Below are 16,636 nucleotides of genomic sequence, written 5' to 3' on the forward strand. Positions count from 1 at the left end.
ACCACCACCATCACCACTACCACCACCACCATCACCACCATCACCACTACCACCACCACCATCACCACCATCACCACCACCATCACCACCATCACCACCACCACCATCACCACCACCACCACTAACACCACCACCATCACCACCACCACCACCACCATCACCACCACCACCATCACTACCCCCACCATCACCACTACCACAACCATCACCACCACCATCACCACCCCAACCACCCCCAACCACCACCATCACCACCACCACCATCATCACCACCATCACCACCACCATCACCACCACCACCATCACCACCATCACCACCACCATCACCACCACCATCATCACCACCATCACCACCACCACCATCACCACCACCATCACCACCCCCACCATCATCACCACCATCACCACCTCCACCACCATCATCACCACCATCACCACCTCCACCACCATTATCACCACCATCACCACCTCCACCACCACCACCACCATCAGTGGCTGGCCTAACAGTGGCTGGCCTATTTAAGGAATCCCTGGTGGAAGCTCATCAGAGCCACCAGCTTCTCAGGACATAGCCAGTTATGTTCAAGGCAGGTTCATTACTGTTTCCCCTTTGTAGTTTATAAACTGTGGAATTATGCTTGTTTATACACTCCATTGACACAGTCTGACCAATTATAAAATGTAATCTCTCCAGTCACTGGTGGTGCTCTTGGGTGCCAGGTTAGGGCTGCCCACCACTCTGGGCATGTGTGCACAACAACCCCCTAGTCAGGCCCGTTGACAGTCTTGCTGGGGCCCGGGACAAAAAAGTTTCACTTGTTTATTTTCAAAACGCCCAATCTTAACGTCTTCACGTTCTCTCATTTTTCGTCCTGGAATTACATTTGTTGTGAAACGAAGTAGTACTTTAGCCTAAATTCCAGCACTTTTCAAATACATTAAAATTCGACTTTCTTTTCTGCGCTCCAGATTTCTGTATTTACTTTAACTATCCACCACTGTATTTCCCGCTGTTGGACGGGTACCAGCCAGCTACGGTCGATGCTGGATCAAACCATTTTTCAGTGGGAGGCGGGGGTGAATGCACGTAATGGAAAATATGCAGATAGGTAAAAAACATATATTTTAGCCATTGAGCTTATGTTGAGTACAAAAATTTATATTAATGAAAGATTTCAAGATTATTTAAAATTATAGACTTTAAATAAAAAATAAATTGCTGGGCTCTTTGATGGGCCCCCCTGGCCCTGGGGCCCAGGACAACAGACCCGGTTGTCCCCCCCTGTCGACGGGGCTGCCCCTAGTAATCACTAGTGTGTGTGTTAACTGCACAGATGGGTAAATGTGGAGGACAAATTTTGATTTAGGTGGAAATTGCAATGGACAAGAATGGCACATTTATTTTTTATACATTTATTTAAGACGCCCCAGAACACAACAATACACTGCAGCACACAGTGTAAGTAGAGGCCTCCTGAGCTACTGAATTAGTTACATTAGTTACAAAGTTACATATTTATTAAAGTTATTTGTTTTAGTATGTATTCATATTTAAAGTGTTTAAAATGACATATTCTTCACACTTTAATAAATAAGATAAATCTGACAATATTACCTTGTATTCAAGAAATAAAAATATAATATAAGTTTTTACTTTTAGAAAAAAAAACCAGTTGAGTCAATTTGCTAAATTTTCACTTTTAGGAGAAAAAAACAGTTGAGTCAAGCAGTGATTGTGTCTTTACAGCTATGAGTCTGAACCGCCTGAAGTCGGCGTGTTCTGAATGTCAAAGCATGAGAGACGTGCGGAAAAAAGGAGGAGTTATCACCAGAATCCAAGCTTTCACTACCGGGAGAAATCCCTCCCTCCCTCTCTGTGAAGAAAACTGCGAGTTTTTTTAAAGGAGATGCGCAGAACTTCCACAGGACAGGGGGATTTTTACGGGACACAAGTTCCCCGAATACAGGAATATAACCGTTGTGCCTTAAAAGACAATCTTTTGCCATCTTATAACTACTTCAGATATACTCGATCAGCTATAATGACGGCAACTGTTGGGTTTCATTTCTTCGACTACGAAATTACGAATAAGGTATTACATTTTAACTGACCCATGTTATTTTTTCCATGCGCTGGGCCGTTAGACACATACTGCAAAAACCGCTCGAACTGAAAAATATACGCTGGACCGTTTTGTAGACGCAACCTTGCAACAGCTGCACCGAGAGCGTTAAATTTTAGGATTATTTCCCCTACTTAAAATCGTGGCCTCATGAGTTAATAATAACCGATTAAGAATATAACAAAATACGCACATAATCATTAGCCTCACGTCATGATTTTAATCTCATACGTCTGATGATGGTTACGGTTAACTCGATCAGCCTGTTAACCCAGACCCTGGGTCGCGGTGTCCTTACAAAATGGACTGGATATGAGTTTGAATAAGTAAGCTTTCTTGTTACATTGAAGTATACTATAAGGTTAAATGTACATATCACAATTAAGCTGCATAATGGCATTTTACAAGATGACAAGCTATTCCAGCGTATTAAAATGTTGTCAAGAAAAACGAACTACACATTCTCACTAACCATTCTACTTTATGGGTTTATATTACTCATAGGCTATAATGTTTTTTCTGCAAGTATTATCCTCTTTCTTATAATAAATCTTTGATGATAATTATGAAGTATTCTTAACTAAGAAGTAGGCATACAAGCTTACTAATATAGTAAAATACGCAGTTCGGAACTTCAAATTAAAGAAACTGGGTTAGTTTGTTTCTATATTGTTACATTAAAAACATTGTTTATAAAAATGTTATACAATGTATAATTATGATTCTTACAAAAGTCATCAGTGGACCAATATAACATAATCCTTGTTTAGCTAAATGTTGAAATGGGCATACTCTTTACTCTGATGAGAGACACTCTTCTTATTGTAAAAATATAGACTCTAGCTTGTGATCATGGTGTATCCTCCCTTCCTAAATGTGCCTTTTATTGCTGAATGAACTGAAGGTGTGGAATGAGACAAGTTGAAGTTTAAGAACAGACTTTAAATGAGTACTGAACACTGGAGGCTTTAGCTGTTGCTGTTGTGCTCTCTTACTGCATTAGATATAAGACAATGATAACGCGTTTCCATCTCCAACACACTGATGATCTAGCTCTCCAGTCTTAGCGACCTCATCTTATGTTTATTATTTGCAGCACAGTGAACTGCTGAGCTACTGCAGTGACCTTGCACAGCCACAGGTGGAGTCTGTCCTATGTTTAAGTGCCAAAACCCTCTTCTCCACATCTGCTACCCTGCTGAACAGAGAGGTCAGTGGACCCTCTGCAGTGAGACTTTACCAGCGGCGGCACTCTGAATACATACACACCAACAATCTTATCAGCAGCTTTAGGATGGATACCCCAGCCCTTAATAATGGCAGCAATAACATAGAGAACTGTTTCCGAGAGCGATCTTACTCTGAAACCAGGGAGCGTCTGAAGCCAACCACCTATGGATTTACTACTGGTGGGAGCAGCCAGAGTAATTCCAGCCGCTACAAGACTGAGCTGTGCAGGCCATTTGAGGAGGATGGCTTCTGTAAGTATGGCGATAAGTGCCAGTTTGCTCATGGGCATCACGAGCTGCGTAGCCTGAGCCGTCATCCCAAGTACAAGACTGAGCTGTGCAGAACCTTCCACACTGCTGGCTTCTGTCCATATGGCCCACGCTGTCATTTCATCCACAATGCGGAGGAGTGTCGTGGGCCTCCACCTCTCTCCACCTTCAACAAGCTGCAGCGCCCACACCTCCAATACAGCTGGAGCTTTGCTGGATTCCCCAGCTTGGGAGGGATCTCGGATGACTCCACCTCTGTTACATCCCCACCCTTATTTTCCACGGAAGAACTGACAGAGTGGCCAGTGAGCACCCCCGCCTACCCTAGTCAGGAGTTTGGCAGCCTGTTTTGGCCAAGCATAGGTGGACCCCCAGCCCTGGAACGGCCTGCCTCCCCCATCATGAAGTGGCCAATGTCAGAATCCCCTCCAAGTCCAACAGACTCAGTCTCTGACCATGAGGGATACCAGAGCAGTCTGGGTAGCTGTAGTGATTCTGAATCTCCAGTGCTGGATGCTACATGCAGACTCCCCATTTTCAGTCGGCTGTCCATTTCTGATGATTAGGATAGAGAGATTGAGAGTGTTTGAATGTATGTTTGCCTTATAATCATTCCCTCCTCTCTGTTGTTTACATCAGAGAAGTGGATGTAGTTGTACTGTTTTTCATATCAACTGATTCAAACCAGAAACAGAGCCTCACAGACCCATCAGTTTCTAACCCAAAATCAGTAGTGAGGTTGGTATTCGTGATTTCCCTCTTTGCATGAAAACCCCAATGCACAGATAGTGAAATTGTATATGACAAGGTGCTTATAACAGACAAGGAGAGTCTTTTGAATTTTGTCTTAATCCAATATTGTGGCAATGGATTGAAGCCTCTTCACAAAGTAGCAGACCATGCTACAAAATCTTTGTGAATGCAAGTGCCTAGATCCTGTCCTAATTTTTATTTACTGAAAATGGATATTGAATGAATCAGCTACATGAAATGTTTTTTTTTTTTTTTGCGGTTCTGAGATTTCAGTGAGTGTTGCTATCATAGTAACAGTCCCAAAAACATGTGATACCATACCTCAGTGCTGTTTGCTGTAGTCTTCAGCTATGAAAGAACCAGAGTAAATTTTAGTCACATTTGCCTCCCTTTTTTGACTGGCCTCTCTTTTCCTTCATTCAGCACATTGAAATGTTTTCTTATTAATTCCAAAGTGCTACATATATTTTGGTTAATACAGTATATTATTAGGCCTATTACCATTTCTTTTCTTGTTTTCATTTTTTCTTTGTAAATATCTTTGGCTTATTTATAAATAACTTATCTTTGGCTTATTTAACTTATCAAAAATATATATATTTATTACTGACTAAGCAATTTGTATTTGGTCGTATTTATCTGGATAATAAAACAATATAATATATTTCATATATTATATATATTCATGATAAATGGTAAATTATCATCTTCTGTATTAATAGTAAAATTATTTAGACTTGTGTTGCCACAATTAATATATTAAACTGAAATGACATATTGTAAGAACACAAAGATGTGTTTTGAAGTGCAAAATCTAATTTAATTAATTTAATGTTGCATTTTATTTTTTTTCCTGCCTCATGTTGGACTGCATTTTTAGTTTTTTTCAGTGTATGTATGAATCTCTCTGATCTGATGACCATGTAGAATGTTGCCTTAGTTCTCTTAAGTTATAATTAAGTTATATAGTTATATAGTAATTTATATAGGAACAAAGCACTTAAATCAATTATAAAACAAATCTCACATGTGCGGTTGGCACTTTGGAAGCACACAGTTTTGCATCTAAAACAAATATGTGGTAAGGGAAGTAAGTATGTCTTGCTGTATTTATTTGGGGTTCATTTTCATATTTCATTAACAATTCAGGGGCCTCTATTTCATAAGTCTTGTAGGCTTGATGTGTGTCTACCAAATTGATTATTTATTTATTTTGACCATTTTAGCTACCTGTACATTCCAAGTGCCAGAAGAATAGTCTTGTAGACTAAATTTGAAAACACCTGAATGTACCCTATTTTAGGAGCTGCAGCTCACTAATTCATGTTGTGCCTTTTGTTATAACAGACAGCTGTTTAAACCAATAAAATTATTGGTATATAATATAATGCTATTTTTCATTTTATTTAAAAAATTTATACAATTGTACTATATTCTTCATAGATTTTTGAGTAATATCAGTATCGGAACAACCAGAGAAAGGCATTTGTATTTTTAAAATAATGATTAAATAAATAACGATTGTCTAACATGTTTGAAATCTCTGTCCTTGCTTGGGTTAAAAAAAACCCAGCTGTGCTTGCATCATGTCTGCCTCCGGCCCCATAAGATCGTCTGAGCCACTATACCTCTCCCAGAATGCAAAGGGGGAATACACTCAAACATCAACCAGTCTAACAGCAAACTTGCATTCATCCTCATCAGAATATTGTGTGTATCTGTTCCTTGTTGCTCCATCTACAAAGACCCTTATGCTTCTTTCATTCTAGTGTGAAGTACTGACCCTGTTATTTCTCTGCATTCTGAGTTATTCAATGTGTTTTGGCCTCTGATGTTTCCTGAGTGGTTTTTGGATTTTCACTATTGGATTTGGTAGCTTGTTTTTGTGATTATCTCTGGCTTTGACCTGGACTGGTTGACTCTGTGCCTGATGTCTTTTGGGGTTTGAAATGTCATTGTTCTGGCTTTGACTTTGGCCTGTTGTTATTGGATTGTCCTTTCATCATTAAAACATATGATTAACTTTTATATGATTAAAAACTTTTATCTGCAAGCATTTGGCTGATTTTGATCTGTTATTTATCATTTACGTATCTTGTTACTTACTTAGCTTTCTCCTTGGATAGAGTCACTGTCCTTAAAAGCTGCAAACATTCTTCAAATAAAGAGATGTGCTTTTAGTTCAGCCATGCAACATGAGACAGAAAAAGGCTGAAGCATTTGCTATGCAACATTAAAGGGGAAAAGCCCACAGCTTTCCAGGAAAACAACTGAAGTAAAGGAAATCAAACACCAGAGTGCTGGTCTTCTTCAGGGTGAGATCTGTATCTGGTTGTGTGCATCCCTTCGACTGCACTCATAAGTTTTAGCAGCAGGCAACAGTTTGTGATCCCACTTCATTTAGTACCAGCACCTTCCAACCTTATTATTTAAACATTATTGTATAATATATATTTAAAACATTTTTATTACATTTAGGTAACAGTGCTAATGCAGACTGTGGTACCAGTTAATATATTTTTCTGTTACATTTCACTGTAACCAACACAGGTGTTAACATTCTAACGTTCCTGATTCTGCTAGATATCAGAAATCAGGGGGCTATTCCACAAAGCGAGCTTATGAAAGCGGCGCTTATTAGAGTGAGCCTCGCTTGAGTTAGCCAAACAGTTCACTTCCGTCTAGTTCCGTTCCACTAACGAAATCCAGACGCAACCTGTTCCCGCTAATTCAAGCCAGGCTTTTGTAATCGGCGATCATGCGCGTGCACACAGTATTTACACAGCCTCACTAATCGATATTCGAAAATGTCGAAAAAGCTGAAGAAACGAGCAGCTATTTTTCTTCTGCTGAACAGGAGCTACTCATACGTCTTTATGAGGTATATAAAGACGTTATTATGAAGAAAGGCAACACGTCCTGTATTAATAAAGCCAGATAAGCTGCCTGGCACAATATTGCAGACAGATTAAATGCGTGAGCATATAATTTAATCCATTCATTGGCATTTTAAAAGTGTTATAGTAAATTAATAATGTTAATAATTTCCTGATTTAGAAGTAACATGAGCGGGGTTAGGAGAACGTGGCAGCAGGTCAAGGTGAAATATAAAAATGTACTCCAGAATGGTAAGTACAGTTGATTAGTCCAATGTGCAGGAAAAGGTAAAACACCATATTAAATAACTGTATAAAATATTTTAGCAACCAGAAAGAAAACTGCTACTGCTGCTGGTGGTGGTGGCCCTCCTGTAGCAGCCCTCACTCCTGCAGAAGACCTTGCTTTAGAGCAAAACAGCGGACGCCCCATCATTGTGGGAATTGAAGGAGGAACATCATCTGATCCTGTCTGTCCTCATGATACACAGCCTTATGTTAAAGGTAGGTTCAGTTGTTTCTCAGATTTTACATTTTTGTTCTTACAGGCAACATTGTAGTATTAATGTATACTTGATGACTAAAATTTTACAGTGGTGGGGGGTGTGCTGACTCTTTTGGACCCTCCTGTATTTGACAATGATGTGAGTGCCATAAACCAGCCTATTTCTTATGACTGAACCCTGAGGACCGTTAACATTTACGTGTCTTAATTTGTTGTTTGCAGGGGGAGATTGGCGGACCATCCAGGATGGTACAGGAGGATGAGGACACAGTTTCTGCCTGTTCAGAAAGGACACAGTGTCTGCCTGTTCTGTAAGGCGTGTGTGTCTATGTATCTGTCTGTTAATGTGCTGTGTGATCTCATGATTTGTGTTGTGTTTAAAGGAAATGGAAGAACAGAGAAGACCCTCAGGCCTCCATGTTCAGAGCTCACACCTCTGCAAGAGAACACGTGAGTAGTAGTTATGCAGTTCAACATGAATAAATACTTCTCATTCTTGACTATACTTCAGTCTTAAAGACAATTAATAAATTTCTCTTTCCAAAAAAAAAGGCCTCGTTTTATGTTAATAGTGTTAATGAACAAATTCAAACAAAATATTCCTATAAAGTAAGTGTTTGCATACATGTCCCTCATACCTCTACCATCCATGTGGTCTGCAATTAAAATGTCGTCCATTTCTCCAACTGCACTCTTGGCATTTCTTCTTTTTGCAGTATTGCCACATTGTGCAAAACTGCACGGGGTGCTACAATATCACAGGCTCTCTCAGGGGGTGACTCTGAGATGGCGCCTGCAGTTAAATCTGCTCTTTAACTGTCCAAATGCCATCTCAATGCATGCCCGTGTCTTTGAATGTGCACGATTGAACCTCCTCTCTGCATCTGTTGTAGGGTCTGCATATGGGGTAAGAAGAAAAGGTTGGCAGGGGTAACCCCTATCCCCAAGCAGTAAGCCAGGAAAAGCACCTACGATTATAAGGAGTAGAGTTAAACACTGAGGCCAAATCTGCACTATTTTGTGTGGTTGGAGTATTATTACCTGGCAAACCTCTGTGCCAGTGAGGAGGCACGAAATATCCTGGAATCGTGCACCGAGCCATTTTGCCTCAATGTTGGAGAATAGAAATTGGCTGGTGCAAACCATTTAGAACAATGGCAAAAGTGACAAAGGGTGAAAGTTGTTCAAACCCATGAACTGACATGCTTTACATTTTCTGTTGGGTAGGAAAAACTTGCATGTACCTGTACATTGATGCTGTGAAATAATTTTTTGGTTCACATAGTCTGCCTCCATGGGTACAGATGGAGACTTTATCCAGATGTGAGTACAGTCTATAGCACCAATGACATTTGGAAATCCTAGAGAATTCAATGCGTTTTGAATTGAATGAATTTTAGCATGAAATAGTTTATTAAGATGAATACAAAGCACTTTGGTAAGTGCTCTGGATAAGAGCGTCTGTTAAAGTCATACATTTAACTCCAAGTTACTGATCAAACCAACACTACTTCTCATGAATACATGCCAGCTGTTCTGAAAAGGATGGGAAGGATGCCTCTGTGACCAGGGAATTTGATGAATATATTAAGGAAACGCTTAAGCGCAAGGTAAACCTTTCGAATTTTGCGGCAGACCGTTGCCTTACTAAGATGTTATGCATCCCCAACGCTGTACAGAAATGCACGACCGGCAAAGAAGCGAAAAGCGATACAGACCGTTTGGGGTTTGGTAAGAGCTTTACTACGTCTAGTGGTCTTCTCAATATATGGCCCCAGTAATTTACAAAGATATATAATACTGTGTCTTCTGAACCAGTAGTGCTCAAATAAGTAGTCATCCGGAAAGCCCAGTGGATCTGTCCTGTCCTGGAATGACCTTGGAGCTGGTAGCATGAATGCTCTGTGCACTATACACGCTCCCTCGTCTACTAGATTTTCTACAAATGGGCATGCCATGGTCAATCAGCCTTCAGCCTTCACTGTTAGCTGCTATTTTTATAGCTTACATTTTGGATTATTTGTATCACCTGTATGAAAATCTTGGTAAGGTAGTTGTCTGTATCCATTTCCTTTTTGCACCATTAAGTTAACCACACATTTACATTATTTATACTGAACATATGTGAATTGCGGAGTGATATGATTTGCTTGTAATTTGAACACAAAAGAGGAAGTATGGGGATAAATATATACCTAAAAGTATCTTCACCTAAATTACTCAGTATTAATAATTATTAATACTCAGGTACAAAGAATTGTATTTTTTGTGATATAGAGTTCATGCTAATGTTTCTGCACCATAACTGCGATTAGACACTGTATTCTATTTTACACTGACCTGAATTTGTGAAGATTAAACCAATACATTAAAATGTGCAGAAACCTCACTGATTAACAATGAATATGTACTCTTAAGATCGAAATATAAATTGCATTTTGAAATATAATTATTAAATTTTGATAATAACCTGCAATCATTCCAAACTAATAATTACAGTACTCCATTAAATGTATAAAAATATGATATGATATGCTACATCCACAGCAATTTAATGGATAGGATTGCAGCGGAACCTTGTTCCTCAATTTTGTTTCCCGGATGGCGAGACTGACATCACGCTGCTCAGCCAATAGAAGCGGTCCCGCTAAGCTAAGCCTCAACTCTAGCCTGGTATGGAGCAGGTTAGTTCAAACGTATATGTTGCTGTAGTAACTGAGCGAGGCTCAAGTCTAGCCTCTTTCGTGGAACCGAATTTGAGCAAAATGAGCCAGGCTTGTCTTTAAAAGCCCGGCTTACTGAGTTAGCTCGCTTCGTGGAATACCCCCCAGGTCTGGTAACTAATCATGTTTCCACCAAAAATGCATCAGAACCCACAACATAACAATGAACTTAAAGGATTAGACAAATCTTTGACAAAGTCAATATTTTGGGGGCAGTCATGGCGTGGTGGTTAGGGAACTGGTCTTGTGACCGGAAAGTCATGGGTTCGACTTCCAGACCTGAGGACATGACTGAGGTGCCCCTGAGCAAGGCCCTTAACCCTCAATTGCTCACTTGTATAAAAGTGAGATAAAAATATAAGTCGCTCTGGATAAGGGTGTCTGCCATATGCCATAAAATATAAATGTAAAATATCATCGGACCACTGCCCTTGTATGGTGTAATCTGGCAGTGGTTCACTCCAGTATAAGATTATCCACACTGTAAAAAAAAAAAGACATAAAAGTTGCCAAACAGTTTCTGCAAAATTACAGTAAAATACCACACATAATTCAACAATGAATTACTGTAAAATTACAGATTTTCCCTGTATTTATTCTTTATAATTTTACAGCTAAATGTTACGTTCTATCTCCCCCCTCCTTGACGAGCTACACCTCCGTGGTTGCTAGGGTCGGCCCCCTTTTGATTTCCTTGTCTATTTTGGTGGTTATGTCTTCTGTTCTTAGCTCCGCCCCTATTGATTAATGTTCAGCTGTTGCTAAGGGTTTTCTTGATTAGTTAAGGCTTATAATTCTCTTGGGTTTAGTTCTTCGTTGTAAGTCATTAAGTGTCCATGTTTCATGTTGGTTCTGCAGTTGGGTTGTGTTTCCATGTATAGCATTTCTCCGCGATGTTCGCATTCCTGTGCTTCTTGGTTTATAGCGAGTGTCAGTTTTGTGGGTCGTGTTTATGAATCGTACTTTGGATGGTCTATCAGCTTGTATTCGGGTTTTCTACATGGTTGTGTATGTTAATCAAACGTCCGTTTTCGTATGTGTAGTTTGATCCTGAATGAGTGATTGTTGCTGTGGTCGTTGCATTTAAAGTAATGTCTCTAGTACATTTGTGTGTTCTTTCTTGTTTGCATTTGTAGTAAAATGGTTAGGTTATTGGAAGAATTAAGTTAACCTGGTCACTGTCATTTTTGTGTTGCTCGTGTATGTTGTATGTGTGTAAGTTTATTTCAGCCTTTGTTGCTGTTAGTTCTACTGTTTTGTATGACCCAGTCTTTCATGCACTGTGTTGTGTATCTCTATGTATCAGAGTGCTTCAGCCTTCGTTGCTGTGTGAGTTTTACTGCTGTGTATAAACCAGTCTTTCATGTATTGTGTAGAAGACCAACATGCCGCGTCGATCTCGTACAATACGAATCGGCGTTACCGCGATTCAACCAGTCTCGCTCTCAGTTCAAAATAAAACACACTCTGTATCGCATTTGTGTCCGCCCCCTTGTCATGAGTCGTTACACTAAATTTGAGTAAAATTACAAATTTTCGTTGTAAGAAAATGCAGCTAGAATGTTAAAATAACAGCATAATTAGGTTACTTCATGGTATTATTTAAACAATCTACAAATGAACTTGTCAAAGTACAGATCTTTTTTTTTTAAACATAGTATCTTTTATTATTAAGATAGAAATATTCTGTTTACAATCCAAGTCATACATAGTCTTTCAGTACAATAGAATTAAACAATTAAACATAAACAACACAAACATCTTGGCAGGCGAAGATCTTAGAAAACAAATTCTAGACAGCATTGATGGATTGTAGAAAAGGAATAGAGGAAAAAATAAATATTTAAATAAATAGAGCACATATTAATATAGTTTGTTACACATTTACTTCGTCTATGCACATATACTCATGTAACAATTCACGGGGCGGGAGATTAGCAGGAGTGACGCAAGTGCAAATAAGAAAGATTTAATAGAAAGACAGTAGTAAACCAAAGGACAAAACACAGAAGGCAAAAGGGTAGCTACACTAAACAAAGGAGAGGACACCACTAAACAGGTAAGCTATATAACTGGGAATGTTAACGTATGAGGACATAACAACTAACAACTACATACATATATGGGGAGAACATACACAGGAGAAGCAATGACTACAGGGGCAACAAGGAAGAAGCGAACTACAGCATAAACAAACAATAAACAGGCAACGAGATAACAAACACCAATGGCTACTAATGATGGGGAACACAACAATGAAACACAAGCACACAACCTAATAGTGATGGGACGAACGACACTGGTGCGTCAACACTGTGCCGAGCGCACAAGAGTGAAACCCTGTATTGGTGCGTGTATTGCTTTAAACAAAAACCACGTGACCGATACAAGAAGCGTGTCGTTTGGCTGTGCCGCGCCAAATTGTGTTTATAAGGAAATGAACTGTATCGGCATGTCGCGGTTTTGTTGGATGGAGTTTTACTGTTACTTTTAGATTTTGTATTTTTGCCCTCACGGATCGAACCAGAAGATTTTCCACTGTCTGGAATCATTTTGATCTTTTGACGCCAAATAAGGTATTGCTTCTCCTTTGGACATTATTTTTTATTAAATATGTTTGTACTGGTAAGGGTTTTTAATTGTATTCAGATAAAGTCACTTTTGATTTTATTTTATTGTAGGTGAAGTGTCGACTCTGCTCCACGGAGCTGTCTTACATCAATAAGAGCACTTCATCAATGCTGAGGCATTATAGAGCTCGGCATGGCAATGAAGAATCAGCACATACTGGTGAGAGTACCACAGGTGTGTTAAAATTCTCAAATAAAATTAAAATGTTTTAATTTAAAATTGTTTATTACACACAAAATGCTTTGTGTAACTATGTAATATTGTTTGTAAACTTGTCAGTACTTTAATAAGGCAAAAAAAATGTCCTTACATTTCCTAACAAGCAAGCTGTGGATGAGGCTGTGATCAACATGATCATCAAAGACTGTCAGCCTCTCCCCATCGCACTTAGATATTTATGCACACCATCTTCGTCTGTACCCTGTGAAAGTGTTTTTCTAAGGCAGGAGAACTTGTATCTAAGAGGAGAAATCGCCTTGGACACTTCAAAAACTTTTGTTCCTCAATAAAAATACATAAAGCTGAATTTTATTAGACAAATTTGCTATACTTTGCAGAGTTGGTTTAGCATTTACACAAGGTTTTAAGCAAATTTTGGACTCAAAAAAATGAGCAAATGAAATTATAAAATGATGAGATCATATTTTAAGTAAACGAATGTCGATTAAATATTTTACGAGTTGATGTGTTTTCAGGATGCTTTTTCAACTTTTCATTTTGTTTTCATAAATATTGCAGGGGTCACTATTGAGTGACCAACACAGTGTCAATACTGTGTCAACACAGTTTGTGTAGTGTGTCGATACACTCCTTGAGGTATCATCTTCCCATCACTACAACCTAAAGAGACATAACCCAACAAACAAGGACTAGGAGTGACACTAAGAGCAAGAACAAGAACAAAAGACAAGGCATGAACAAACAAGAAGTCAGACAGAGAGAACCGAGGGACTCACATACAACGAATGACCGACAAGGGAATGAAACACTCGGGGTTCTTTATACATAGAGACAAGACGGTGAAACAAGACTCAGGTGTGTGGGTACTAACGATGAGGGCGTGACAGACAGACGGAGGAACGAATGGGAGCGGGGAGCTAGGCGGGACCAGGGAGGAGGGAGGGGCTGGACGTGATGACTCAAGTACCCACATCCACCTATCTGTCCACATTTAAGCACTTATTTGCATGTATACATATGCTGAGATATATAGTTTAACAGGCTATATTGTCAGATCCAGGTATGTTATCAAAGGTTTCCATCTTTTTAAAAAATAAATCCATGGTTAAGTTTAATTTTGCTGTTATTTTTTCCATAATATAAACTTCACCAGTCTCTCTTTCCAATCTTCAACACTGGGAGGCAAGGATTTATACCAATGTACAGTAATACTTTTTTGCTACTAAAACCATGATTCCAAGCAGATATAATAACTCCTTGCTTGACAGCTCGTTTGGGGGTATTCCCAGGACAAAGACAAGAGGGTTCCATTCAATAAAAATATGCAAAATATTTGACATCTCTTCTCTGATTCCTTCCCAGTATGTTTTAATCCAATTTGTCCACATTGCCTCCAGCACAAATTTGTCTTAGTTTTGTCATATTTGGAAATGATTTTTGGTGTTCTGAAATATCTGGTAACCCTCTTCCAGCTGAATTCCTTCCACAATGGACTGCTAGTTAGTTTGTGACTACTTTCACAGGCTAGCTCCCACTCACTGTTGTCACATAGGGCAACGCCCCCTCACGTAGCTGTCACTCTGGGTTCCCTCATGTCCGTGTTCCCTGCCTGTTTGTCCCGCCCTGCTTGTTTGTTGCCACGCCCCAGTGTCATTGTTATCACCTGTTCCTTGTTTCGGTTCTATGTATATAGTCCCGTCATTCCCCAGTCGAGTGATCCGTGATTTTGTCTACTTCGTGCCTTGTGCTTTGTCATACCTGTTCATCGTGAGTATTGTTTCCGCTGCCAGTATTCCTGCCTGTTCCGTGTTTCCCCCATAGTGTTAGTACTCTGTCCGATTATGTCTGTTCATGTTTCATGTCTGGACTGCCTGCCCATTGTGACCCATGCCTGCTATTTCGACTCTGTCCAAGGAATTTCCTTGAATAAATCTCACTCTCCTCAGCGTTTGTGTCCGCCTCCATGTTCTGCCCAACGCAGAACGTTACAACTGTCCTCAATCACAACATTCATTTCTAATTCCCACCTTTCTTTTACCTCGGGAGCGCCATCCAGCAAATCGGACTGTAAAATTTTACATAGACTTGACACCATTTTATCACATTTACTTTCTTTTGTGTCTCGTCCTTCGCCACTCCTCCGCGCGTCACAGAACGACGAGCCGTTGTGAGACACAATGCCAGGCTATACCACCCGGCCAAAAAAGGGCAAGCGCCACAGCAAGCGGCGTCACCGCGCATCGTCCTCCCCACCGCGCCGCGAAGCCACGCCGACGCTGGAAGAGCTGGAGCAGGACCCGGTCTGCGCGTTCCAGCTGGCTTCCGCACGGACGATGCCCGACCCCAAGATGGCGGTGATGCTCCGCGAGGGGTGCAGATATGGCGCGAGCGAAACCCCTCTTCATCCCGCGCCCTCTCGCCTCTGAGGGTGGGCTCCTGTGTGATCGGCACCACAGACACGACCCCAGAGAGCGAGTTTGGGGAGGAGGACTCTGAGGAGGGTTCTGAGGAGGAGGATGACCTCCCTCCTTCCGTGTGCCCCTCTCACATCGTAGGCTACGGTGAGGAAGAGGAAGAGGAGGAGGAGCAGGAGAACAGCTACCCTCCTTCCGTGTGTTCTGCGCCCACCGTAGACTACGGTGAGGAGGAGGAAGAGGACCATCCTCCATCCGTGCACTCGGGTATCTCTGAGTGCACGGACAGCGAGCTCTGCACGGAGGACGAGGTTAGTTTGCCCCCCTCTGAGCGTTATGCCGGGACTGTGAAGGGGAGGTGGACTCCAGAGGTGGGCCCATCCTCCGATCGCTCCGAAGGAAGTGAGATGGACTACTCCCGGGGTGGCAGCCCGGAGCAGCCCATGAGCTGGAGCCAGGGCAGTGAGGAGGAAGAGGAGATGGACGTCGAGGAGGAAGCCCACACTGCCCGCTCCGGAGCGCGGTCGCGAGGTGACGGTGAATGTCCCTGCGGCCCACCGAAAGGGGAGATCAGCCACGCCAAACCCCCTTTTCCCGTTTGTGCCTCTGTGTAAGTGTACCTGTTTGTGTGTTTGTGAACGTTCCGTTGTGTGTGTCTTTTCCCCGGTCTTCCCAGGGAGGGTGTTCTAGGCGGTTCGTGGCAGACGCTTCGCAGAGGGCGGCCACCTCCCAGACGCAGGACTGAGCGCGTCGGATCCGCCCATTGACGTGGGTTCGGGGCACTTGGTCCTGTTGGCACCCCAGGATGGGTAGTGCCCTTGGTGGGGGAGTCTGTCATGTTGAGGACCCCGGCCCCTCCCTTTTGGCCGTGTGTTTACATTGTCTATGTCTACTTGTCTGCGTCTGTGGATCTCCGTGGGTGTGGTTGTGTC

General features: G+C 41.2%; 1 protein-coding gene and 1 long non-coding RNA gene across 3 annotated transcripts; both read left to right on the forward strand.

The window, feature by feature from the left end:
• Positions 1–1,346: 1,346 nt before the first annotated feature.
• On the forward strand, positions 1,347–6,428 carry zfp36l1b (zinc finger protein 36, C3H type-like 1b). The gene is made up of 3 exons (XM_077018115.1): positions 1,347–1,459; positions 1,748–2,093; positions 3,220–6,428. The coding sequence occupies exons 2-3, from the start codon at positions 1,908–1,910 to the stop codon at positions 4,186–4,188; spliced, it is 1,155 nt and encodes a 384-aa protein (XP_076874230.1). The 5' UTR covers positions 1,347–1,459; positions 1,748–1,907; the 3' UTR covers positions 4,189–6,428.
• A 522-nt stretch (positions 6,429–6,950) lies between these two features.
• On the forward strand, positions 6,951–8,201 carry LOC143523578 (uncharacterized). 2 transcript variants are annotated; one of them, XR_013133408.1, is made up of 4 exons: positions 6,951–7,755; positions 7,846–7,895; positions 7,979–8,067; positions 8,140–8,181. It is a non-coding gene; the product is annotated as an uncharacterized LOC143523578 (long non-coding RNA). The 2 variants fall into 2 exon arrangements; XR_013133407.1 differs by having other exon boundaries at positions 7,979–8,201.
• The last annotated feature ends 8,435 nt before the right edge of the window (positions 8,202–16,636 follow it).

The sequence above is a fragment of the Brachyhypopomus gauderio genome, chromosome 9 (assembly GCF_052324685.1).
Source record: "Brachyhypopomus gauderio isolate BG-103 chromosome 9, BGAUD_0.2, whole genome shotgun sequence".
NCBI classification, from domain to species: domain Eukaryota; kingdom Metazoa; phylum Chordata; class Actinopteri; order Gymnotiformes; family Hypopomidae; genus Brachyhypopomus; species Brachyhypopomus gauderio.

Coding starts and splice junctions, on each gene's coding strand:
- zfp36l1b (XM_077018115.1), top strand. CDS start 1,908: ATGCGCAGAACTTCCACAGGACAGGGGGATTTTTACGGGACACAAGTT. Junction 2,094..3,219: donor ACTACGAAATTACGAATAAG/GTATTACATTTT, acceptor TATTATTTGCAG/CACAGTGAACTGCTGAGCTA.